Source organism: Taurulus bubalis, assembly GCF_910589615.1.
Source record: "Taurulus bubalis genome assembly, chromosome: 7".
NCBI classification, from domain to species: domain Eukaryota; kingdom Metazoa; phylum Chordata; class Actinopteri; order Perciformes; family Cottidae; genus Taurulus; species Taurulus bubalis.
The window spans coordinates 19,561,498-19,588,735 of NC_136595.1; the positions used below are offsets into that span (position 1 = coordinate 19,561,498).

At 43.2% G+C, this 27,238-nt stretch overlaps 1 protein-coding gene across 1 annotated transcript in view; it reads right to left on the reverse strand.

Moving 5' to 3' along the window:
- Positions 1-5,170: 5,170 nt before the first annotated feature.
- insrb (insulin receptor b) overlaps positions 5,171-27,238 on the reverse strand; it is a gene marked incomplete at both ends in the record, with an annotated part of 68,794 nt that continues 46,726 nt past the window's right edge. Inside the window, 21 exons of the mRNA XM_079221124.1 lie at positions 5,171-5,525; positions 5,949-6,083; positions 6,179-6,308; positions 6,460-6,622; positions 6,737-6,847; positions 7,604-7,833; positions 7,972-8,039; positions 8,343-8,439; positions 8,663-8,819; positions 10,074-10,222; positions 10,601-10,754; positions 11,131-11,269; positions 12,806-13,004; positions 13,114-13,281; positions 14,423-14,673; positions 15,511-15,637; positions 16,216-16,430; positions 16,527-16,671; positions 16,913-17,052; positions 22,645-22,778; positions 22,895-23,103. Coding sequence (XP_079077250.1) covers positions 5,171-5,525; positions 5,949-6,083; positions 6,179-6,308; positions 6,460-6,622; positions 6,737-6,847; positions 7,604-7,833; positions 7,972-8,039; positions 8,343-8,439; positions 8,663-8,819; positions 10,074-10,222; positions 10,601-10,754; positions 11,131-11,269; positions 12,806-13,004; positions 13,114-13,281; positions 14,423-14,673; positions 15,511-15,637; positions 16,216-16,430; positions 16,527-16,671; positions 16,913-17,052; positions 22,645-22,778; positions 22,895-23,103 — 3,476 coding nt within the window. The remainder of the gene's footprint in view (positions 5,526-5,948; positions 6,084-6,178; positions 6,309-6,459; positions 6,623-6,736; positions 6,848-7,603; positions 7,834-7,971; positions 8,040-8,342; positions 8,440-8,662; positions 8,820-10,073; positions 10,223-10,600; positions 10,755-11,130; positions 11,270-12,805; positions 13,005-13,113; positions 13,282-14,422; positions 14,674-15,510; positions 15,638-16,215; positions 16,431-16,526; positions 16,672-16,912; positions 17,053-22,644; positions 22,779-22,894; positions 23,104-27,238) is intronic.

The following is a 27,238-nucleotide window of genomic DNA, read 5'->3' on the forward strand; positions in this document are numbered from 1 at the left end:
AGTGGAAGGGTCAGGTGGGCCGTTAGTCTGAGCAAGGCACTATGGGTCGGGGCCCTATTTGCTTTGCCAGCCCTGACCTGCAATGTTCCCATCCAACCGCTAGAGGGCAGTCCAAACCACATCCCATCAGAGAGAGAGCGAGAGGATTCCTAACTATCTGCAAACGGGGCAGAAGGTTTTCAGATTCATGAAAAGGGTGTTTGGGTTTTTGTTGTTGAAAACTTGTCCTTGGAGTTATCACCTCCATTTTGATTTTTGCAAGGATGTTGTGAACTTGCGCTTCAGAGTAGATAAAAGGTAGGTCGCTCGCTCTTCTTCCTCCTCGTCCTCCTTATCCTCCAACCACAAAGCATCAGGCCGCCTCCCTGAGACGAAAAGTTACAATCTAGATTTCATGTCTGTTAATAGTTCTTATGGCACACAGGATTGTCCCAGTCCAGCTCTTTTTCCTTTGCAGTGGGGGTGGGGGTGTGGGGGGGGGGGCTCGTTAAAATCTTTTAACCAGCTCAGACATCAGTGTCCCGATCAGCCAAAACAGACCCAATCCATGGCATTGACAGGAAATAAAGGTTATCTCTTGATATTCACAGTAGAAAAAATATACATACAAAACAAAAATCAGCACAGAGAAACAGACAGATAAACCGACCACGACTGGAGGAGATGTGTGATTTGAATGTGAACCGTTTTGACCACAAAGAGTCAGATCGACAGACTGAGGAAGAAGAGTAGGGCTTCATACCAGGCAACAAGGCAGACAAGATGTGACCTTAAAAAAGCATGAGGGTCCAGGGCTGAGCTTGGGTGATCACAGATATGCATTCAGAGCCTAGAGATTCAGGTTAATGTCACATCCCAAGAAACCAGTACAGCCACTACTACATACAGTCCAGAGGATTGGTGAATACGGAAAAGGCAAATATACACAATAAAGCTACACGGCTTCTTCCAGTGCCCAGGTAAGCCTCTTCTGAGTAACCTTATAAACTGTAGCAACAGTGAAAATGACTGTCCATTAAGCCAATTAACTGCCTTATGTTCCACATATAGTAAGTGCTTGGGGTGAAAAATGATAAGAAAAGTATAAAGGATAATAGTTGTATATCATCTTACTCTAAACTCCAAAATCAAGACATTTAAAAACAGAGAAGGGCCAAAACATCCCAACAATATCCACATACTGCAGGGGTCAGTGACGGCTTCCCCCGGCACACAAGAAGAGAAAAATGAGAAAACAAGGAGGGAGAGGACTTTAATACACCACAAGGGAAAGGAATTCATCTGCAGTGTTGGTAATGTACGATAAAGTCATATTATTTGAAATGATTGGATATTGAGAGACTGACGGGGATGATTTAGGCTCTTTAGACCGATTCCTCCATATGCACTGAGGTAGACTCTGGCCAAACACAAAAAGACGACGACAATTACTTACTAACTAACTAACTAGCTAACTAGCTAACAAGCACTCCTGCTGCTCACCATCAGCTACACCACCTGTACAATAACAAACTAGGTTTTTACGTCGCTCTACTCTTAAACATCGTAAAAATGCTCGACTAAAAAGCTAACTGTGTTCTTCTTATACAATGACAATGATCATAATAAAATAAATATCTGGTATTTCAAAGATATGGGCATCATCTTAATTAAAAATTGCATATGCATGTGAACACTACCACAAGATAAGCAACCTAGGTCAAGGTGGAGATGAGAGCCATGTCTCATTTCGATAGTACATACTAATTAACTGGATTTTTGAGTATGCAGTGTATACAAATATGTAATAACTGCAAACAAATATAAGAATTTAGTATTAGTATGTTGTGTGGAATTGCGACACAGCTGAGGTCCACCATTTTTCTGTCATGTACGCAAAACTGACGGGCATCAGATTTTTTTTTATATATCTTTTTTCTGCTTTTATTTCCAAACTATGTCACAAATTATTTACAAAGTACAAAAGCCCAAGACTGTAACTCCTCAGAATAATTAGCTAAAATCTACATCATAACCTCGGGCGCCTACGAGTGCACAACAGCACAGACTCTGGCCGATCCACAGTGTCACCGCTAAAGCACTCGGTGAACATTAATGTTCAGACCGTACGCTGGCAACAAGCTAAAACGAATAATACAAAATTTAAAAATAAAACTGCCCCAAAGACTTCTACTTCTCTTCCAGCAAAGAACAACGTTGTAGCTCTACGAACACAAATGTAAATGCAGCTTTGATTTCTCTGCCTCTCCTGCCTCATGAGAAGTAATGCAGCGAGAGCACAGAGGCCAGTGTATGTATGCGCGTGTGAGTGTGTGTGTGTGTGTGTGTGTGTGTGTGTGTGTGTGTGTGTGTGTGTGTGTGTGTGTGTGTGTGTGTGTGTGTGTGTGTGTGTCACTAGCCGATATAACTAGCCTGGACGTGGCTCTGGGTTTGAGAAGGCACTGGTAAAATAATGAGGCAGCGTCTCTGCTTTCTCTGACTCTGATTCTGTGGGTTCTCCTTGTTGACGGAAAGCTGCCAACACTTTGGCTATACTATAAGTGCTGAATGCTGTTCGGTTAGATTGGCAAACACACTGGTCATGTCCAGAAAAAAATAAAATAAAGTCTGCTTACTATCGCCTCCCAAATCATGGACTGCTGTGGTTATAAAGAGCGAGAGAGGAGCGATCATGGAGGATCTGCTGCGAAACGCTGACGGCCTTTGGGCTCCCAAATAAAAGGTCATAGTGAATTAATATTATTAATGAGGGATCAGCAACTAATATTTTCTGCAGCTCTGAGTAAAGGTACGGTTGACAGGAATGTTTTGGATTCCAGGCAGGCAGGAGGGACAAACTTCATCTAGTCGATTATTAAGAAGGAAAAACAAAGTCTTTCATGTGTGTGCTCTGAATCTGATGTGGTGACGGTATCGGCTTTGCCAACAGACGGGCAAAGCCGGGGGAGGGGGCACAACCAGGGAACGAGCAGTTCCAACTAAATCCTGGAATGTCAGACCTGAGTGAAATAGCTGCTGCACATCGTGTCCTGACGGCCCAACTGCATGTGATAGCAGAGAGAATAATAGGATTAACAATCACTCACACACTCCCTCCCTCTCTCTCTCGATAGAGAGACTGCCCCTCTCCACTACCTGCTGTGGACTCTGAACACAGTTGGAACTTTCCGTATTTCTCTCCAGCCCGTCGACCACAAAACGTGGAAATTTCCAATAGCCTGATTTTGAGCAGTGAGTTCAGCAGCCAATGGGAAGCCTCAGGAAGACTGAGGAGGGAGCGCGTGCAGGAGGTGCGTGTGGTGCAGAGCAAAACCGAACCACAACGAGAGGGGAATATAATGTGTGAATTTAATAGAGCCTTCCATCTAACACTGAGGTCCTGAACTGAACCCGATCTCAGGTGAGATGTGAAGGGAAAGCTACTGCTCTCCGATTTGAATAATGAGGGTGTTTAATGCTGGTCATCGAACAGACAGAAAGATTTAAAAAACTGAAGGGACTCATCGTTTTCACTTCACCTGCGTTTGGCTGAGAGCGGTTGTTAATTCCTCATCCTGCCCCTGATCCAAGCAGCACCCACACTCGTTCATTGAAAAGCCATCACTGTTACGCCAACACAAGAAAGTACAATCACCAGGCAAAGGACTAGCTCTTCACACTCTCTCACCTCACTGACAGTTAACGACGACCTGGACAACCAGCACAATAACGTGAGAGACGTAATGAACCTGTGATAACAAACACATAAAGACCTCAGCTCCAGCGTGATCTGACCAGAGAGACACAGCAGACACAGAGACAAACAAACATCAGGTGCACTTCCACCTAGAAAGACCTTAAACCCCTTTTATAAAGCTTTTTTTGGTTATTTCGTATTTTTTCCATTGCTGTAGTAAAGTTTCCTCCTCAGCTCTTAGAGGGAACAAGGTTTTAAAAAAAACCAAAATGATCTGACGATATTTCGTGGGCTTTCTCCTTTCCCATCCACGCAAACAGAGAGTAATCAAGAGGGACTGGAGGCCTAAGACACAGAGAGCACTGATGGTAGATTAGTGTGATTTCTTGGGCTATAAAAATAAGAAAAGAAAAAAACCCAGAAAGAAAAAACCTGGCAAAACAAAATACTAGCAAAGCTTCTGATGAAAATATTACAAATATGAACTATTTACAAAAACATCAATATGCCATATATTATATATGAAATACTGGTACACAAATACCAATATTCCATATATACTATATATATTATATATATTTATATATTTATATACCCACTAAAATATATCAAAGCAGCAGCTATTGGTCAGTCTGAGGAACTCTTTTGTCAAATTCTTAACTTTAAATATCCTTCAGCCATATAGTGAGGACACAGAAATAAAAACTGAGAAAGAGAAGAGGAAAAGAGAAGAGAAAACAACAATAAAAGCAAATAAATTAAAACTATTCACCAAACACCCGATGAATCTGTGTGTAGTTTGGAATTCTGCAGAACCAAGAAAATAACAAATAAAATAAGAAAACATTCCTCTAGGAATAGATGTTTGTTCTAGAATCAAGTCTTTGAAAGTCATCCCACTGTTCCAAACTGATTAAGTCATTGTTCAAAGGGAAATTAGTATAAGCGCTGATAGACACTTCTCTTTGTTTATAGGCCACATACAAAAAGGCCACTATCTGAGTAAAAAGATTTCACTTAGAGAAAAAACAAAACAAAAAACAAAGCACAGAAATGTGGAAATGCAGATTGGTAGGGAGAAAGGGAGGAACCAGTCTGGAGGAGGTTGAGCATAAGCAGCCTTCTTGGTTGTCTAAGGTTTGTCGTGTTCACAGTTTTGTTTTTTCTCTGTTTCCATCACAAGGAGTCCTGGAAACGTGGCAATAGTGAAAAACAATAGATAGGTAATATGGTAATAGAAAGTCCAATGTGTTGCTGAGGAAGTTAAAAAAGAGTTACACCATGTTTGCATTCCTTGCCTGCCTGTGTGCGGCAGCCATGAGGAAGAAAATAAAAAGTCCTGAGATCTGTTTCTTTTTTTGAAGGGCTTCTCCAAGAATACGAAAAATCATTAAAAAATGATGAGAGGAACATGAAAGATACAGAAAAAAATGGACTGGAAGAGAAAGATGATGAGGGGAAGGTTAAACAAGGTCTTTTAGGAAACAGGAAATGTTAGGAAGGGCTGGATCTGGGTAACGATAAGATTCGGCCGTTTTTCTTGCCACCGTTCATGTGTGTGTAGGGGACGTGCTCCTCATAGTTCCCCCTGAGGGCCACCGAGGGCCCGCTGTCTCTGCCTAAATTATCCTCTCTCTGAGAGTATGAAGACGGGTCCAGTGGGATGCTCTCCATGTTGTCCAGGTCCAGGTCATAGTCCTCTGTCTCGGGCACTTTGTTCTCATCGCTGTAGAAGAAGGAACACTCGTGGAAAGACGGGTGCAGTTCCTCCCGCAGCATCTCGATGATCTCTTGGAACAACGGCCGCATCTTGGGGTTGTACTGCCAACACATCTGCATTAGGCTGTGCCTGGAAGAGGGAGATAAAGGAATACAACATTTTAACGCTTTTCTCATACCCCAGGGCTATATTACACCAAATCTAATTCATTCAATTAAGCACTCAACTCCCTGGGCACACTCAAAACAGAAGTACTGTATCGGAGAAAAAATGTGTACCTTTTGATTTTGAACATTGGGGTATAAAGACGTTTGGGATATTGTTGTGTTTGTACAAGTTCAAACCCAGATTAAGGCACAGTCTTCCATGCAGTAGGAAACTACTCCAGATTTACAATTTTACACAATATTTTGGTGTACTGATGCAATTTTACATCTTCAAAGTGTGTTAAAACATGTGTAGGGATCCTCCATCTGAGATAGTGTGTCACATTATCCAGACAAGATATAGTTAAAGGATCAAGACAGCGAAGGTGTGTCTGTATTTACTCACATCCTCTCGGGGCAGTTGTCCGGCCGGTCCAGGAATCCTCCGTCCATGACGAACTTTAGAACCTGTTCGTTGGATAAACCTTGGTACGGCTGCTCTGCTAGCGTATTGATTTCCCACAGCACAACGCCAAATGACCTGCAGACACACAAACAACCACATGTGATCAAAAGGCACCAGCAAAGAAATCAGGATTGCAAAGACAGCACAGCGACTGCAGAACTGTGACTTACCAACAGTCAGAGTGGGCAGTGAAGACTCCGTCCTTCAGAGACTCTGGAGCCATCCACCTGACAGGAAGCAGGCCCTTACCTCCCTTACGGTAGTAGTCGGTCTCATAGATGTCTCGGGTCATACCAAAGTCTACGAGAGAGAGAGAGAGAGAGAGAGAGAGAGAGAGAGAGACAGAGAGAGAGATTTGTGACTCAAATCAACCACAACACACAACTAATCGAGATGAACTGCAATTGCAATATGAACGACAGGGAAAACTAAACAAACACAAGAAAAGTACCTCCAATCTTGACGGTGAAGTCTTCCGCCACCATGCAGTTTCTGGCTGCCAGGTCTCTGTGGACAAACTTCTTGGCGTTGAGGTAGGCCATGCCATCCGCAATTTCTGCAGCCATCTGGATCATCTCCTTCAGCGTAGGTGGTGAGCGGCCTGTGGGGTTGTGCTACAAAAACACACAAAAACAAAGTCAGTCAGTGATGTGTTTGAATATGAGAATTAAGCATCCTTCAGTTGCATCGATCTCCACCTGAAGAGATGGGATTACTGTGTTGCATACCTCAGAGTCCGGCCTGAGACCACGCAGGTAGCTCTTCAGGTCCCCGTGGGTCATCAGCTCCATCACGACCAGGGTCGGCTGACCTTTGGACACCACACCTAACAAACGTACCTACACAGGGAGAAATAAAGAAAACAATATTTACCCTTTCTTAGACTGACTAGGGACACGAATAAACACTTAATATCAACCAGTCCACCTCATCTCTTTTTGAGAGGTAAAGGTATTATATATATATATTGAACCCATCAAAATCCAAAGAGTTTTGTTCATCCAGATATGAAGAGCTACATCTGAAAATGACAATTCCCACACTTAAAACGTAAAAACGACGTAAAAACCCTCAAACTATACTATAGGTACAAGTTTGTATTTGAGCATTTCAGTACTTCACTTCAGTGTGGGTAAGCTGTCCTCAATTATTTTAAACATTCCTGCTGTTAACCCGGCAGACAAGATTAATACATGTATAAGATGTTATAATGCTATAATGCCAACTCGCTCTTCGCCTGTGGGTAAAAAATAAAAAATGGCCCCCATACATCCCAACATGATTTTTTTACAGCTGACAGCACAACATATGGCAATTTAATTGGTGCTTAGGAGGCTATTAAATGAAAATATATTGGTAGGCACAATTGCTTACCAAGTGTGAACAGTCAAACTGTGTGTCAATATGGCAGCACCAACACAACAAGCGAGTCATGATAGTATGAGTCATACATGTTCACGCTGGTTCCAACCACAGGATGGAAAGCTGTAATATACTGTCATTCACAAGCGTATGCATAGCCGCTCCAGTGTGCCCATTGGTCAGTGATTAGACGGTGAGAGGAACAGTTTGAAAAGCACTCTGAAGTGTCGTACCACGTGGTGGCAGTTGAAAGCCTTCATGACGGAGGCTTCGTTGAGGAACTCGATCCTCTCGCGCAGGCTGGCCGATTCATTGACCGTCTTGACGGCTACTTGTGTGTCCGGGTCTCCTTTGATGATGTCCTTGGCGATTCCCTCGTACACCATGCCGAAGGAACCCTGACCCAGCTCTCTGAGCACCGTGATCTTGTCCCGGGGCACCTCCCACTCGTCGGGAACATACACTACACAAAACAAGACACACATCGCCGTTTAGATGAGGTAACCATTCACAAATCATCATGTTGTGTTCTTTTGAAGACAGGAAAAAGCAAAACATGTTGTTCTTCACAATCTTAGCAGTTGTGGAATGCTATTCTTACCATCGTTGGTGCTGATGTACTCTGGGTTTGAGGAGGCGATAAGAGGTCCTGTCGGGCCTTCTGTTTGCCTGTAACACGACAACAGAAAGCATCTGAGACGCTGAAAACTGTGATACAACGTAAACTTCCTCCAGTATGTTCGGCCCTTCTTGCAGAATCTGTCTAGTGTATCTGTTGTGTCACGTACTCCTGATGGCTACTGGGCTCAAGCTATTCAAGTTGAACACCCTCTTCAAGTCTCACTCTAGGTTTAAAACCGGAATAAGCACCATTCCTTTTTTGATGTCATAAAGTCTGTCGTAGTCTGCTTAGTTTATATATCCAGCAGGTAGGTTCATCCAGACAGGCAGCATGCCAGTCAAAGATCTTACCTCTTTTTGAGGACCACAAAGACTCCACCTCCCACGAACAGCAGCAGGATGAAGCAGATAACTGGACCCATCACAATCCAAATTAAACCTTGATCCGCTGTAATAAACACAGACGTCATTGGTCAGTTTACTGGGAAGAGTATGAAAGACAGATCTGTATTATAGATTATGAATGTGTGGAACAGATGGTATAGGCATTGGTTATTAAATATCTTATGATATTTTTAAACAATTATATATACAGTTTATGAACTTCAAGATTCGTGTGAATGCATGACATGCGAGTTGAGTTAAATCAGACATATAGCTTCCGGTCTTACAATTGGGCATGAAGAAGTGAGTGGTTTCTGTAAAAGAACCATTTCCTGCCAAGGAAGTGGCTCGGACCCTCACGCTGTAGTTTCCAGGATGCACAAGCGAAAGCTTTGTGCCACCTGACTTGAGGTAGGCCGGTCGTGACACACAAGCTGTGTGAACCTGGGGGAAAAAAATTGAAAAAAACACTTCAGCCCGAGATATCACATGCAATAATGACAGGGAGCACAGATTGTTCTAAAGATTTACCCAAATCCCAAACTATTTTCTATCAAAGAAAGAAAACTGCGAAGTATGACGTATGTAAAGAGATAAGTTCTAGATGGAGTCTTGCCTTTAGTTAACACTGAAAGAGATTAACTTTGATTCAACGTAATAATGAGTGATTTTAGATTTGGTGTCCTGACTCGAGACAACACGAGGAGTCTGGGTCCACCACATGCACTCACTCTGGGGAGGATGTCACCCATAGCGCATTTGTCTGTGTAAAAAGTGGAAACACCGTGGACCCAATTAACTTCAATAAAAATGCAGAAACACACATAAATGAGACGTCTGTGCATCTGCTGTCCTGGTGCATGCTGGGAGGTATCCCTACATGCCGACCAAAGGACGATATAGCATTAATACATAATAACTATTCATCTTAGGTTGACACCAATAATAATCTTTAATAATGCTACTCCACCACTTGATCAATTTAATTTAATCCAAAGAAGAAGTAACACTTAAAATTAAGAATATTCACAATTTTTAGCCTGTAGGACAGTCAATACAACCAGTTAAACCAGTCGGTCTGAGGCCTGCATAAAAACCATGGGTTTCGTCTTGCCGTATGCCACCACGATGCAATAAACCAAATAATTAATTTGGACCTCTGACAGCCTGATCAGTTTGTCTCAGCTGCTCAGTATGTTTGTGAGTGAGTGGTGTGTTTGCAGTGCAGTGCAGGAGATGTTGTCTGAGATGCCAGTCCATCCCTGCCACTGCATTGGAGTCTTCCTTCCTGCCTCTGTCACTATGGTAACAGAGCTGCTACTGGCTCCTAGGGTCAGGCAGTGCCGCAATGAATAGCAATGAGAGATGAATTCTCACATTTACAGCAAGTAAACAACAACAACAACAACAACCCACACTGGAACAGAAACACACTGGCAGAGACGAGCACAAACGCACAGGTATACCAATACGCAAACACACACACACACACACACACACACACACACACACACACACACACACACACACACACAGTGGGAGCATGAGGAGTTTGTCAACAAATATATCTTTTCAGAGTCTACCTAGATAACTCCTGGTTCTCTCTGCATTTTCATTCATGTTTTCTTTACACCAGCCTCTTGCCTCCTGACCCTGCTTTCCCACTCTCTCAAAAGGTCGGAGGTGGTTGGTACTGACCTCTGAGTCTCCGACCTTCCTGTAGAACACCTCATACAGGATGATGAGGCCGTTAGGGGAGCGAGGGGAGTTCCATTTGATCAACACATGAGGAGGCTCGCCTGCCACTATCTCATGGGTCACAGGGCCCGGGATGTCGTCTGCTTTCTCTGTAGGTACCGGACATTAAAAGACAGGCACTGAGCATGTGTATAAAGCACTACAATTTCACATTGTTCTAGTTGGCAACTTTTGTCCCAGATTGCCTCCAGAACATTTATTTTCGGTGCACATGTCACATGCATGCATATTTAAACAGTTTTGAGTTTATTCTGATCACCTGCAGCCCTTTCTGTGCGTCATACAAAGGTAAATGTGTAAGGTCATGTCAGGGTGTGTGTTCTTGTAAATCTGTTAAAAGCACATATACTCTGTTGCCAAAATGACCATACAGTTGAATCAACTCCTCTCTAAAGACTTTTAACAAAAGGTAATTTTGACCTTGATTAAGTTCAGATTTCCTGTGTGAGATGTGTACTGGTTCTTACCCTCTGGCATAGTTCGAGCACTGACATAAGTAGCCATGCTGCAGCGTTTGATGTCTGTCGCATGGTTGCAGGCCATGATCTCGATCTTATAACTGGTAAAGTGGTGCAGGTTGGAGATGACTGTCGACTCCTTTAAGGAAAACTTTAGCTCCACCTGAGCACAAATGACAAGAGAGATGTTATTAGTGTCAGTGTTTTCATGGAGAATAGCATCTTCCTGTGCCATTCTGAGGCTGAACAAAACAAAAACATTTTCTTTTGCTTTCTCTCCGGTAGTGACAAAAACATAAATATGTCATATGCTTTCAATGATTCAGTAAAGTACATTAAAGGCTCACAAAGTAAAATGAATAGAATAGGAATTTTGTTTTCACTTTTCAACATGTAAAGGGGATCAGTATTGATTTTCTTAGTGTACATGTGCGTCTTTAAACTGGAAATCTGGGATGGGGAACAGAACAACGATCAGCACATACATTGGCAGGAGAACGACAAATCTGTATGGTATAAACATCTAAACTGTGTGAGACCTTGGATGCCTCCTCGTCCTCGTCCTCGTCCTCAGGGGTGGGTGTGGTGGAGCCGAAAGCCAGACTTGGGGCTGCGGTGAGGAAGAAAGAGGGCAGGGTGGCGTTGGCAACTCCCACTGAGCGCCGGCGACGAGATGGCCTGGACAAACAGAGCAACAGGTAAAGTTATATAAAATGCTTCTGAAAACCTGAAGGAAGCAGTGCTATGTTCTAGAGCCTCTACACAAAGTCCTCTCACATGAATGGCTGCCAGAAAAGTCAGAAGCATTTCATGTGAGTTAGTTCCTGGCAGATGGAGCAGTAGTGTGCAGGCGGCCAGTGATGACCTCTGCCCACACTAACCTTTACAATGAGTAGCAAGTTTGACTGCATGACATTTATCCACAAATACCATGTAATGCCCTGCTGAAAAGGCTACCAACCCTCACCACTGAGTGGTGCCAATGAGCAGGTCCACGTTACTCTCCCTGGTCCGTGTGTAGGCTCATCACAAAGGCCATGAACCTAAACCAACTAAGACACATACCTGCAGTGCACCTCTGTGTGAGGACAGGTAGAATCAATGTCAAATGATGAGAAGACAAACTTCCTTTTCATCCAAAATCACCACCATTAAGTGTCCTTGAGTAGCACACTTCCCCCCAAGCTGCTGTGGTGAAGCCTCTATCCTTCACTGTACAGGGAAGCGTAGTTAATGCTGAACCGACACGTGCTCACGTAGAAGAAAAACATTGAGCTTCCTGCATCCATTTGCGTGATGGAAAAAGAGAGCACGAGGAGTTCTTTGTGTACTACGGCGTATGGAGCTGACCTTGGCCGATTCAACAGCATGGGTTCAAAATCCAGCTGAGGTGTGTGTGTGAGTTTGAGTGTTTGTGTGCGTTCAAATGGCGGTCTGCATGACTGAGCCCCTGACTGGCATGAATGATAATGGGCACAGTAATTACAGCGGAGGGAGAGACTTTGTGTGTGTGTGTGAGTGTGTGTGTGTGTGTGTGTGTGTGTGTGTGTGTCAGGGGAGAGGGTAGGGGCACCGCGGCCTAGACAATCAACACCTCCCACCCTGAGCCCCCCACTGTAGTGCCCAGTACAAAAACAAGGGTCTACATAAACCACACACACACACACACACACACACACACACACACACACACACACACACACACACACACACACACACACACACACACACACACACACACACACACACGAATGGACAAGACAGAGTTGGCACAGAGCTGTTTTGAGACGCACATCATGGTGGCTGGCACAAAAGAGGAGTGATTTAGTCTGGCTGGAGAGAGGGGCTCCAAACAGCAACTAACAAAGCCAGAAGCTCCTGTGGTGCTACATTTGGTATGATGCTAAATGTACAGAATGTACAGAATGTTTAATGGATGCCAGCTTTGTAAACAAGCATAGAGTTGTGCGTGACTTTGGTGTGACAAGAAAGCTGCTTCAGCGTAAATTTGGCCTAATTATTGATCGCTTACTCCAACCCGTTTCAGTCTGTATTGAAACATTAATCAAGTTAAGATACATTTTTGGTGCTAGCGTGGATTAGCACAACTTTCTGAGTCTTGTCGCAGCAATGCTCGGAAATAAAACATTTAAAAAATGAAGCTGCTAAGATTTGTTGGTCATGAATTTTAACAATACAATCCGGGGTGCGGACCTGCTCTCGAAGACTTCATTGTGGAGGTAGTTCTCGAAGGTCTTGCGATACTCGATCTCCTCCTGCTCCTTCTTTAGCTGGTTGTCAGTCTTTGGGCAGGCGCAGCACCTTCCCCCTGAGGTTGGCTCGTCTGTGTGGTTCCACTTCTGCTCATCTTCACTGTCCAGGTGGGTCGGGGTACGAGACGGCAGCTTCATTCCTAGGCAGGAGATACAGGCGTTAGGGAAAGCCAGGCAAACACATGTCAAGTGACAGCAGTGGATTTGTCACTTGGGCAGATTTGAATGGATCAACCTGCAGATCCTGACCTTGTAGGCAGTAGTCAAACTTGTAGAGGTCGCTGTCCTCAGCCTGCTTGCGACAGATGACGCGGTAGTGGGTGATGTTGCCATTAGGACTGGTGGGAGGCTTCCACTTCAGGATGATCTGAGAGGATGAGTTGGAGGAGGAGATGGGGTCCAGAGGCACAGAGGGTTCTGAGGGGGATGGAGGAAGACAACAGTTAGGACTGTACTGCTGAGGTATGACCGCAGGCAGATCGACTTTGGTCCTTTGTGAAAGAAATGCATTCAGTCGTTCATTTATGGAGAAACTTCCGCGTTCGCCAATTTTATCGTTGTTTGGAATTGTACAATGGTACAAGTGCAATTTAAGAGTGATCCAGACCTGTTGTAAGAGTCATGTTCAATTAGTCCAAGCTCAAGTTTTTCCCTAATGGATTGTATATGTTATTACTTTGAAGCCGTTTGGAGTTTGACAACCCTGTATAAATTACACTACATAATTACGTTGACATTACCTTGTTTGACTCTGCAATTCAAATTATAGGCTAATATAATTCCAAATGTATTCATATAGCCTAAGATACTGTAACCCCACAACTAAAACAGATGCAATTGTATAACATTACAATAGCAATATGAACATCTACAGCTGCAAAAGGAATTACATTATTTGTCCCCTTCTCTTTGCAGTGTGTGGCGAGACGTTTTTCAAATTGAACAGTTTCTTCTTTATTTCAGTGACAGTACAACTCTTAGGTGACATGTCATTAATTTCTTGGCTTGAGCAGGGTCCTGAATTTCAATGCAGATACTGTTAAAATAATAGACTTTCCTTCATGTATCTCTGAAAGCAAGTCTTCAATGTAGGACACATGGGGTTGTAGGATGTGTAGCCTTGAAGTATCATCGGGGTGTTAATTATGCTGATTTACAATTCTCATGAACGTATGCTAAATCATGCACAGGTTGCATTCATCACGTTGACACAGTTATCTGAAGTTATGAGTGTTGAATGCTGAATCTAACCGTACAGGGAAAAATAATTGAAAACCAAGATAAGAAAACATAATTGTGTTCAGGTGAGACAAAATGTAAACCTAACTGTGTTTGTTTACAAGAAAACAACTCCACAGAGTACTTTTAACACAAGACCAGAAATTGTGAGTTTATTTATCATCTTAATTGGGAAGTCAGATATTTTCTGAACATTAGAACATTTCTTTTCTGTGAACATTTCCATCAAATCCAACACCCAAGTACAAAGTTACTAAAAACACATTTTCCTAAACCTAACCAAATTTATGTGCCTGTGTTTTTAAGTGGCGTGACTCACTGGTGGCATTGGTGCGGATGTAGATGATCTCGCTCTTGGCTCCATGAACTTTGTGCTCGTCAGATGCAGATAGTTGGGTTTTGACCATAATGGCGTACTGGGTCCAGGGCTTCAACGGTCGGATCAGGTGCCCCGGATCTTCCGCCTTCTTGGTGTCCGTGGAACGGTGTGGAGGATCGACATCAGCAATCGCCCAGCTGTTAGAGCCACATGCGTCCTGTCCATCAAACTCTGTCACATTCCTGTATGGCCTGGAGCAGATGGAAAGACAGAGATCAGCGAATATGGATCAACAGCTTCAAACCAACAGTGAGAAGTATCGATGGAGCGCATTTGGCAAGTTAAGGCAATACATTTTTTATAAAACGGGCACATTTTAATACAGCTAATATGGGGAGCCAAACAATTCAGTGCTTTAAAGACTATAACTAGCATTTTGACTGATTCTGTATTTTACTGGCAGATATTGAAGTGATTTAATTACTGGAGTAATGTGTAAGGTTGAGTCACGCTGACTGCAGCAATCTGAACTAGCTTGAGTCTTCCTAATGTTTGTTCGAGTAGCAAAGAGAGTCAAATTGAGATTAAAATTATATATGTTTAAATATATTTTCATGTGAGCCGAAGCCATACTGGTTAAGTTTCTGACAAATAATTATGTGTTCTCTGAACTCCAGAGACAGTGATTCTAGGTGTGAATATAGTTCCTGACACTTTTGAAAATACTAGTAACTCAGTCTCGTCTTGAATCAGCTGTAACAGAGTTTATGACATTCAGTAGTTGATATTGATGCAGTTTACAAGCTTGCTTATAGGACTACGACCATCAGCTGTGTGTCTTCTGCATGTGACTGATATGTTTGTACAAACTAAAACGCAAAGATCCAAGAATTGAAACCCTAGTTTCAGCTAAGCTACAGAAAAACATAGGATGTCCTATCATTAATGTCGGAGGAAAGCCATTTAAAACAGGACCCTTTGGACCAACTGAATCTTGTTTCTGGATTTAAATAACATTGACAGTATCAAAGGCAGCAGCGAGATGTGACATGGAATGGGAAAATCCAGGGGTTTTGTCAGATACTTACGCTTCTTTGTAGAGAACCATAAAGCCCAGCAAGTCTCTGAAGTCTAAAGGCCAAAATGGCTCCCACTTCAACATAATCATATTTGATGTGGTCTTGATCACGGTGAACTTCAGCGGCTCGGTGTCACCTAAGGGATGGAACAGACAATGCTCAGCACATGCCTTTGGTAAAAGAGCAAACGAACAGTAGAACGTAAAACACCCCACTGCTTCTGCTTGAGGTATAGACAATCGCGCCTTTATGGTTAGAAGCAAAGACATAAACAGCATTGCACAACATAAAGATTAGACCTGCAAAATGCATGTTGAGTATGGATGTGTTTTTCCTGCAGGAAGGATGTCTATACAGTATTATATTTCATCCAACACTTGGTTATTATGATTTGTTCAAGCTGCTCTGCAGTTCATCCACTGACGACACTATGCATGGGGAGTATGTTACAGTGAAATAGTATAATTCAATACATCAGCAAATAGATGAGTGACATGCTCTCAGCCTAAAGACCCTAAAAGGAGCAATCTTGAGGTAGTGAAAATAAAGTATTAAGAAAATCGTTTTCTATTAGATTTAAATTGTCTTTTAATTTACGTTGATAATGCGAGCACAAATAAATCCGGAGCAGATTAAGAGCATTAAAACAAATGTTATCAGTCAGGTGGTGAACATCAGATGACAATCTCAAGTCTGACGTTCTGGTTATCTTACAGGAGGCTTGGTCCCCGTTGTTGCGTACAGCGATGTCATTCTTTTGGTTGCGCTCCTTGGTTCCAGTCACCTCCTCCATCTTCCTGATTTCAGACATGCAAAGCTTGGAGTTGTAGTGGAAGAACGTACGACCACGATGGATAGTCAGGTTGTGCTTTTTCCAATCCCACAGCTCACGCAGGTTCTGGTTGTCCAGCGCATAGAAGGCAAAGACACTAAGAGAGACAGAGGGAAGACAGATGAAGAAATTAAACACTATGATTATCTGAGAGGAGAGGAGAGGAGATGAAAGGAGAGGAGAGGAGACTTACTCTCCCTCAAGATTTTCCCCCCTAATAATCTGTAGTTTGCGGAGGAAGGACAAGGAGACCAGGGCGTAGGCTCTGCGAACAGTCAAGAAGCCTGTGATTTCCTCAAGCTGGCCCAAACTAGCCTCCAGTTCAGCTGCAATGTTATCTGCAAGGAGATGGACATTTGGTCATACTAGTAGGTGATTGCAGAAAACATACAGATGGTCATACAGTCAGACAAACACCACATTTGAATTCTACAGGTGGATATGTATGGTTAGAAGTCCGGATAAAGAGAGCAACATTGACTGAGAAACCTGAGCGATGGAGGGGGGAGGACACAGACAGTGTGAGAACCAGAGCCTCTCCTGGAAGCCCAGCACATGGTGCGGTGAAGTAGTACTCACTTCCTCCTCGAATCTTGATGATCATGCTGCCGTGCAGAACAGTGCAGCCTCTCAAAGCCTGGGCTGAAGTTACTGAGTCAATCGTCTTATTTCCCATGCACAGTTTAGGACACAGTCCTGCACATGGCGAACAGGTCAACCTACAGAGAGAGAGAGAAAAGAAAACTTGGATATCAATGCAGTAAATACTCGCCGATATGCTGGGCAGAGAGCCTTATTGAAGCAGATCAAAACAGACAATCAAGAACATTATTGGCATTTAAACAAAATGGGATTATTGTCTCCAAAGCCACACAACTACAGAGGTTGCAATGTTTCTGTGTGCGGATATCAGAAGTGGAATGACGCATCATTGAATGGTATGAGGCAGGAATGCTCCGTGACGTACTGGTGTGTGATGTGAACTGGGACCGGAGATGACATGGCATTTACAAACAACAAGGGTGAATCTGTTCAGTGAAATTAAACTGACATACATTTATTCTAGTTCCTACAATCTATTCTGAATTTGATATGCAGGCAGCCATCTGGCTTCATGTGCAAGTTTGTGTTCCGCTTATTCTTTTTTTAAATCTCTCGATCCTAATGTCCTCTTACTTCCATATGAAGCTAATGTAACAAATATGCTCATTAAAAGCACATTCTTTATTTGACTTCACTAAATATCAATAATTCTGAACCTAAGTTTTCTCAAACTCATCATCTCAAATGAGAGATAATCAAACAGAGACCTTGCAATTCAATGAATGAGATGATGTATTCAGAGGTGAATCTGTATAATTCTCTCAATTAATTTGATAAGCCTCATAATGAATCCATAGGCTTTTAGCAGTGGAATTAGATTACGCAATCTCTCATCCACATCTGAGCCTCCTTCATTTTTATTAGCACTGGGGGATACAGGAAAGAGCTTTATCATCCTCTGCTTCAATTGCTTCTGCCACACATACAACACACACAAAGGCACAATCATAAACAACAAAATCAACATGACTGAAACACCAGCTGCAGCTCCCAACAGGCATTCCCCTCTCTCAGCTCTCTGAGTGTCGTTCTCTGCCTGCAAACATGTGCTTGTGCACGTAAGAGACACACACACACACACACACACACACACACACACACACACACACACACACACACACACACACACACAGCAATGAGGCCTTGACGGTGCTGCCTTTCAGCAAATTCATTCACAAAAGGCAGGCCTTGTCTAGTGAGCCGGGTACACTCCACACGGAGAGAAGGGATCCGATGCTTCATTCACAAATGAACACTTTTTTTTCTGCAGCTCTCTCGAAAAGAACATAATCTCTCTCTTTAATTCCACTTTCAGCCTTGACACCCCTAACCACAAAGGTCGGCCTTAGACGTAAACTAAAACGCTGCTTTTTGGTTGGTCTCCTCCAAAGACCTTAATATATCGCTCCAAACATCACTGAATGATAGCTTCCCCCGCCCAATGGATTTTTAAGGTTGATGTGCAACAGAAACAACAAACGTGGGTCAAAATGATCTGTTTTCTTGAAAAATACCTCTACAAATCAGCGGAGGGGTGGAGGTGACACCAGGTCACTAGGATGGATTTTGAAGCCGTTCAATCAGGGTTTCAAAACTCCAAGTAGAGGAGACAATGACATCAAACAGCAGCCTTAACAGGCACCTTTTCAAAGCAGCCCCTGTGCCCGGGGAACAGCTAACAAAGGATGCTGTTGTTCGCTGCGGGGACCATGCAAACTCTGCATGCACTGCCATTTGTAAGCTCACCCTGAGTTAATTCTATGTTTATGCAACTCTTATTATAATCCCTCTTTCCAGGAAGCACACACACACACACACACACACACACACACACACACACACACACACACACACACACACACACACACACACACACACACACACACACACACCTTTTAGAGTGCTATACAAATAAAATGTATTATTATTCCCTATGGTGACATGAAACACTGAGTCCCAGGGGCGTGGTTTTGGTCCTTGTCTGGCTTTTCCTATCCACACATAGCCGAATGACCCATTACACACCTGCCTTCTCCTAACTTCCATTTTATCAAGCTCTTAATAATAATAATAATAAGTCAATCAGAGGCCAAATAATTGTTTCCCCTTTAAGACTTCTGGGTGAGTGGAAAAACACTGTAATGATCTCTCAAAACAACAGTGAGGGGAAAAAAAGATAATTTGTGTCTCATCATTTCGCCCACATAGAAAATCGTATATTCAAATTCTCAAAAGTAATGCTCTAGTTGCAGTGTAGAAAGAAAGAATGTTTTGGGCCGCTGTACTGAAAAACACAGACACACAGGCAGACAGGCTGGGTCCGATGGCAGCTCTTAAAGAGACAGTGTTTATCTGTCCGGCTGAACTCCATGACTCGGGCTCCAGGGTCTGCTAGAACCATCTGCAACAGAGGCCGCAGCTGACGCTCGGGTTTGGTTTTGGGCCGAGGCCTAGCGGAACCAGACCAAGTGCACGCGCATGCACACACACACACACACACACACACACACACACACACACACACACACACACACACACACACACACACACACACACACACACACACACACACTCCAGGAAAGATGAGCAAACTCTATTCAGTAGATTTTATGGACGACTGGAGAGACAGACAGCCACAAGATTCAAAGAGGTGCTTTCAGTTCAAATTCAGTTTAAAAAACTAAAAAAACATTCATTTAAAATATATTTTTAATTTACTGGACAAAATCATAGTGTTCGTCAACTAAGAATGTATTTGGTTGAGGAAAGCCCTAATGCATAATAAACATCCAGATATACATTACAGACACTTAAATGTGCATTATACTATTGACAGGCAGCAAAGGGCAGGTAGTATTTTACCATTTATTGGCATTACGGAAAAATCCTGACGGCAACCTCCGTGTCAGTCCTCATAGTGTGTGTGTGTGTGTGTGTGTGTGTGTGTGTGTGTGTGTGTGTGTGTGTGTGTGTGTGTGTGTGTGTGTCTGTCTGGGTGTAGCTTCTGCCAGGATAAGCCGCTGTGATGATGACGCTTGTTCTTGCTATAACCAAACCATAGCAGCAAAACAGACACACAGAGGCCCCCTGATGTCGCAACTGCGTCAGAATGCCAATGAAAAGAAATAGTTTTGTTTATCACGTAATGTTTGCACACACACATTACGTGATGCACACAAACAAACACACACAGAGGATGCCATTCTGCCTTAGGGTGTATGACTGAGACTTAAAGCAATGTTCTTTTCTGTCTAAGCACCTGATAATCCCTTTGGGCTGGCAACGTGCAAGGGAAAGTCAATCTCTCTCTTACACACAAGATACATTTTGGAAAAAGGCAAATGTTCTTCCCATTTCCGCTGGGTTTAATAAAGCTCTGTGTACATGTGCACGTGTGTGTTATTTACCTAATAAATATATCTCCCTCTATATATAAACCTCTCTCCATCTGGATGCAGTGGACATTTCCCCCAGTCTGCACCTGGAAAAAGTAACCCGGCCAAACGCTTTACTAGGAACGAGCTAATGTAGTCACAAACACGCTCGGCACACACAAACTGCATGTACGCTCATGCGCATACACATGTATAGGCAAAAAAAATTGCATATCCACAGATACACCAGAAACACCATCAATCATCCAGCCACCTACGGCTTCAAGCGATGCAGAACACAACCTTCTCTTATTAGAACCACCTCAGAGAAATACACCTCTCAGTGCTTCTTTTTCACCCAATCTCCAACTTACTTTCTTCTCCACACTCCATTAATGTGTCACTCTATCGGTCTTCACACCAACAGAAAAGTGGTCTTGTACTCAGTAAAGTCTTTTGTCACCGCTTAAATAGTCCACCACTTCTTGGTATGCGACTTGGCATATGATTTTTTTGTAACTCCTGTGAGAGCTGTTTTGTCAGAATTGCCTCGGCAAAAACCAACACGTTTCTGCTGAAAAAAGGTTTTATCCTCAATGCACACATCGGTGTATGTGTTTTGAAAGCATGAAAACAGGAGCGGTCTCAAAACACATACTTGGCCTCAAAACAAATACGTGTCCTCCTCGTTTAGCAACAGCGACGGGCGCTAAATGAGGAAGCCAGTGATGCTCCTCGACCCCCGTTTACTTCAAGTAAGAATGCTAAATAAGGTCGTGCCCTTGCTTGTTGCACACGCAGACAAGGCTGTGAGCTAAACAGGACCAGATGAGGTCCAGACAGTTTTTTTTTTTTACATTGCTTTTACATTCACGGCACCAGGCTGACACTTTTATCCATTGGGAATTCATAATAAGATAAGAGGTTGAGTGTGCTTAAAGATAACAGGGATTTGAACCGCTGATCTTTCACCTCAGTACTTTTAACCGTAACCGTTTTAACAGTAAACACTGAGCTATACTACTACTACTACTACTATTACTACTACTACTACTACTACTACTACTACTACTACTACTACTACTGCGACTACTACTACAACTACAGACCTGTATGCCCAGCTATGAATGTCAGTGTGCATACTTGTTACCGTAACTGGGTTTAAACACCAAGTCCTGACTATCAACCAGCGATCATTATTATTTGCTATTATTTCACATGAAATAATCTCATGTGAATCACTCAACCATACTAAGTAAACAGGTCCCAGACAGACTGTAAAGTTGAGCTCGGGTTTTGAACACTGAATAATCCCTTCAATAGGAAAATAATTGGCTATTAGGTGCATAAAGACCTGGGCACATTATTTCACCCCAGTGCACTGTTTCCAAAATAATCAGCACTTCAGCATGATTAGAAACGTCGCTCCAAGCTGCTAAAATAAATAAATATATATATATTTGTGTATGCAACACAACCCAGATTTAGTAAATCAAGTTGATGGATTTATTCTGCATATGAAAGGTGCAAAAAAAACAAGATATGCGTTGTGGACAACTATTTGTTCTTTTATGTCAGCTTGGGAAAGATTTGACTTGATGCAGCTGTGTAATCATTGAGAACAGAATGTGATGGAGGCTGTGAAAACACTATGGACTCATTTACAGCAATTGAGATTAGAGGACTTATTTGCATTGTACGTTCTGTAGTCTCATGCATATATAGCAACTTTGTATTTCATGCAACTGATTAACTTATCAAACCAACTTTAACTGACCATCAGCCATCAGCTTTTGTTTTGTCATATGGTGTCCGCATTATGAGAATGTGGTCTTTTTCACTGACACTGCACTTGCTCGTAAATCATCAACCTGCATGCTTAAACAGCTAAACAACCCTGTTTACGTTTAATAACGAGACAAACAGAGTTGCAGGCGATGTTTTGCACATCTACAATGTCTCGACGTAATTTGTCTTCAGCAGACCAGCTGCTTTTTCCACAGGGGAGACTTTCCATAGTGGAAAAATACTCCAGCCCTTTCTGTTTAATCAACTTCCAAACACAATTATCTCTTGTGTGCAAAGGTTATTGAGTGTGTTGAGTGACCACAACCCACTGTCAAGAGGGATGATTTGTTGTAGGTTGACAGTTACATCTCCAATCGTGTAATGATGGCCACCATCAATAACACAGCAGTGTTTATGGTGGCATTAAAGGTGTGTGTTTGTGTGTGTGTGTGTGTGTGTGTGTGTGTGTGTGTGTGTGTGTGTGTGTGTGTGTGTGTGTGTGTGTGTGTGTGTGTGTGTGTGTGTGTGTGTGCGCGCTAGACGTACATAGTGGAGTTGATAGTGGTGTATCCAGAGGGACACTCTGGAATACAGGCCCCATTGTGGATGACATATTCGTGGCAGCCCAGCTCTCGGTCCTGGATCACCTTCTTCGTCTGCTTACACTGGTTGTGGAGCTCCTGGATTTAAAAACAACAAAAACACAAATGCTTACACCCACGTATGTAGTTTACTGGGTTCACATTTGAGCTAAACATTATACGAGTTAACCTAAAGAAGTTTAGTTGTTACCAACCTGGCAAAAGGAGAAGCTGACACAGCGCCAGCCTCTGAAGACATAGTATCCGGGAGGACACTTTTCCAAACAGGTGTTCTCATGCTGGAGGTTCCTGCAGGCCACACAGCTACTTGCATTACCTGGCCCAGCACAGCCGCCCAGGCACTGGTCATGGCAGCACTGGCCCTGGAGGCTACACGCACTATGCTTACAGTTGTCCAAGCACACTGAGGAAAAGCAGAAGGAGAGGAGAAAAAGTAAGGAGGTGGTTAACATAAGGTATGGTACACATGGACTCAGTTATTTTGTCCCCAATTAGTATCACCATGAAGATTGTGTTTGTAACCACGAGTGAGAGAGCAGTGTGACTAAGCCAAAGTTCACAAATACACATAAATACCCTGCAGAAGCAAAGAAAAATGAAAACAAAATACCAAAATAAAAAAAGCACGGACTCGCATGAAGGCATGGATATGTCTCTGTCTAACGTTCTAACAGCTCACAAAACGTTCAAACAAGAAGGGGCGGAGAAACCCTGTGGTCAAAATGGTCACCAAGTGGTGGTTTGCTCTGATCTGTGAGCAGCGAAGGAACCGCATGCATGTTTGCTGTGGAAGTACACACACATGAACGTGGCTCCAGGAACTATAAACAGGTGTTCCCAGCGAGGCCTTGTGGTTCCTTGTTGCCTTTTTAATGTTGTTGCTGCGGCTGCTCAAAGAGAAAACTGGAACATTTGACCCTCGCAGAGAAAGAAATCGAACAAAATTCACAAAACACATAGCACAGAATTATCCGTGATTTCCTCGCTGGGTGAATGGTTGCTGACCTTGATGTTTACGTCACTAAACTTGAGACAAACAAATAGCCCAAATTAACCCCCACAGTAATGCAACGCATCTATCCAGCCGCAGCTATTGAATTAGGTTAGCAATGCTGTATCAACAAGTTGAATAAAGGCTACAATTGCATGACCTCCATTTTGTATTCTGTGGCTATGCTTTACTAAAAACATGTAGTTCGAAACCTTTCCACTCAATTTGCACAAAAGCGAACTATTAGAAAAACGCTATTTAGCATTCAAGAACACAATCAGACAAACTCCGTTACTGCATGCAGACATGTAATTGGACAATTACGGATTGCAACCCTAGCATCCATGAAGAGCTAGTGTCCACAATTCACGCCTAATGACCAAACGCAATAGTCTGCCGCACCGTGGAAACAACCTTAATTGCTATTAGGTTTAACATTATAGGTCATTGGCTCATGTCAGGTTTCATTTGACCTACTGAGAAACAGCATTTGGTGAAAGAGCTTAAGTGTCAATTGTGATTGGATTAGCAGTAAGGTTTGACCTGTTCCCTGTAATGATCTAATAAACTAGCTGTTATTGCCTCATCTGATGGCCAGTAAAGATTCATTACATCTCACCTTATACCAGCCACGGGGGCCAAGAGGATAGGAAATCACCATAATAAATGGGTTAGTTAATGTCAGCTTTGATATCATGTGTTAACTGACCCAGAGAGCAGAAGGGCAAGATGCAGATCGAGGTCAAATAAAAGGCAACAAACACTAATACGATTATTTAACCCTACTTTTTAATTAGGAAAATATATACCGCATCAAGAAAAGGAAGATTCTGTATTCGGGAGTATTTTGATTAACTTTTAATAATCAAGTTATTCTTATTATAAACAAGCCTAAAATAAAAAAGATGGACTTTTGTCTTGGTTCCATGGCAGCTACTAAATTGGGAAAACATTTTATAGAGAAGTGCATCAAACTTAAAAGTGAAAAGGGTGCACTGTATGCCAGCCTTCGTGGGATGCTATCTCAGTGAGCTCTCACTGCCAAGGATACAGCCAGAAACCCCCCCCCCCTGCACAGGAGGGCTGCCCATTGTGCTGCCTGAGTAAAAGCAGAGAGGACAGACGGGGTTGTGGCAGGGGGAGCTGAGGGGTGGGATATTGAGGTTAAAGAAAAGAACAATGACGAAAGGGACAGAGGGTCGAAACCGCGAAAAAGGGGGAATGACTAATGTAGAAAAAACAATTTTCAACCTTCCGGGCTGGTTCATGCCGGGGTCGCTCCACTGCATTTTCTTTACTGCGAGGTAGTAAACCCAACACTGCACACAGTCGTCTCTGACCCACAGAGAAAAATGCACAGCTCTTCTCCAGCCCTCCCCCTCCGGTCTGTCTGCTGTGTGTGTGTACATGCTGTGACCACGGCATCACATAACAGGAGGAGGGAGGGCTGAGACTGCTCGCAGATCCAGCTCCAGCCGAAGAATCCATGCCTGAGTGCCGCTCCAACCCCAGATCCACCCTCAGCTTCAGCCAATGTGTTTGCTGACTGGGGGAGGCAGCCATTCAATGGCCTTCCATGTTGGGGAGGAGAGAGACGCCCAGGGTTAACCCTGGCCTTGCTGGGGCAGACAGGGGGCAGACGCAGCCAAGTAGCCAGCATGCCAGGTTAGACTGCTGCTTTGGGTGAATTACAACGAGCTTAAGACTGGAGCTGGGCCGAAACAGAGATAGATAATTCCACTCATTATAGCGTCATGAAGAACAGTTGTTTACATCCCCCTGTTATAATAATAGACGCGTATGATGCACTACCGTGGTATTTTATTTTTTAATCTTTTTTGTTGTTATTATTTTGTATTAATCCAAGGTATATTTACCCTTTTTCTCTCATGTATATATCTGATCCCAGCACAGCCGTCTCAGTGGGGAGTACTATAGAGGCATAACACCACTACTGCAGCAGCATTATTCTCCATTCTGCTCACGCTAGCGCCGGGATACACAAGCTAGCTGCTATACCAAACATGCTCCAGTCAGCTCACTCATTCATTCATTCATCCATCCCCTCTTCCTCCTCCTCCTCCTCCCTATCCCTTCTATCTGCCACCGCCTCACCCTGCACCACTATCTATCTATCTATCTATCTATCTGCCTGCCTGCCTTTCTAGGCCACTCAACCCCTCCCACTTTCATTCATACAACGCCTTGTTTTGTTTTCATGCTGGCTGGATGGGGGGGATGGATGAAGGAGGCATGGATGGAGGGATGATTTCCCTCGTGCATCAACAACAAGAGGAGGAGGAGGAGGAGGCAGCATCCTGGAGAGCTAATCTCTCATTAAGCCGAATACACACACAGGCAAACCTCACTGTGTCATTCAATAATTTGCTTGCCGCTTCCTTACACACAAACACACACATAGTTCCAGTAAGGGTTTTAAAAGGCAAAGGTGTGTTGTGTTTACCTTTCATTTGGCTGTGGCAGTAAAGAGCCCTGGCTGTACAGTCCCCAGGGAAAGAACATGGGAAAAGCTGGCAGCCAATCGCATGCAGCCACACACAGCAACACTTCCTGCTCTTAACACATAAAACCTCCCCTTTAATTAGCAGTGTTGTCTATAGGCGATGTGCTGGGAACAATAACAAACACGTTTTTACCCCAGAGCCATTTACTTAGGAGAACACACACGCACACACACACGCACACACACACACACACACACACACACACACACACACACACACACACACACACACACACACACACACACACACACACACACACACACACACACGCGCGCACACACGCACGCACGCTGGATTCACGTTTACTATATTTGGCCACGGTGGGAGTCCTAAGCTTCAAAAGCTCAGCTATAAATGCTGAGTGATCTGATGTAAGACAGTCGCCCTGAGAGAGTCGAGGAGAGAGACGGGAGGAGGAGAAAGAGTGTAAACAAAAACACACTGATTGCCGGGAGGGAGAGAGTGATACTGTCATAAGAAGCGTCAATAGCAAGCGCACTAATAGACAAATACGAATCCGCTACGGCAAAGGTCTGTTTCTGTTCACAGTTATGGCCAAAAGGAGAGTAACAGGGGAGGGAGAGCAGAGGGGAATACGATAAACTGATGAGCAGGGCGACTGACGATATTGCTTTGTGAAAAACAATGACATGCAAAATCATCGTCCAAAAAAAAAAGAAGCTGAACTGAGAATGGCAAATGGATATAAATATGTATGGCCTCGAGACGTTTATGTTGAAATAGCCATGAAATGGCCACAAAATGGCCTAACTGTAGAGGTAACCTCTATTCTACACAAGGGCATGCTGAGATAAATACATTGTAGAGCAACGGTTTGTTTATCTTTTACATTCAAAGATATATAAAAAAATAAAAAAGAGAGAGAGAGAGAGAGAGAGAGAGAGAGAGAGAGAGAGAGAGAGAGAGAGAGAGGACTACTGCATTCAATGTTTAGAGAGAGGTACACACCTGAAAGATCCGATAATGTTTTCAAAGAGATGAAAATTCTTATATTTGAAGTT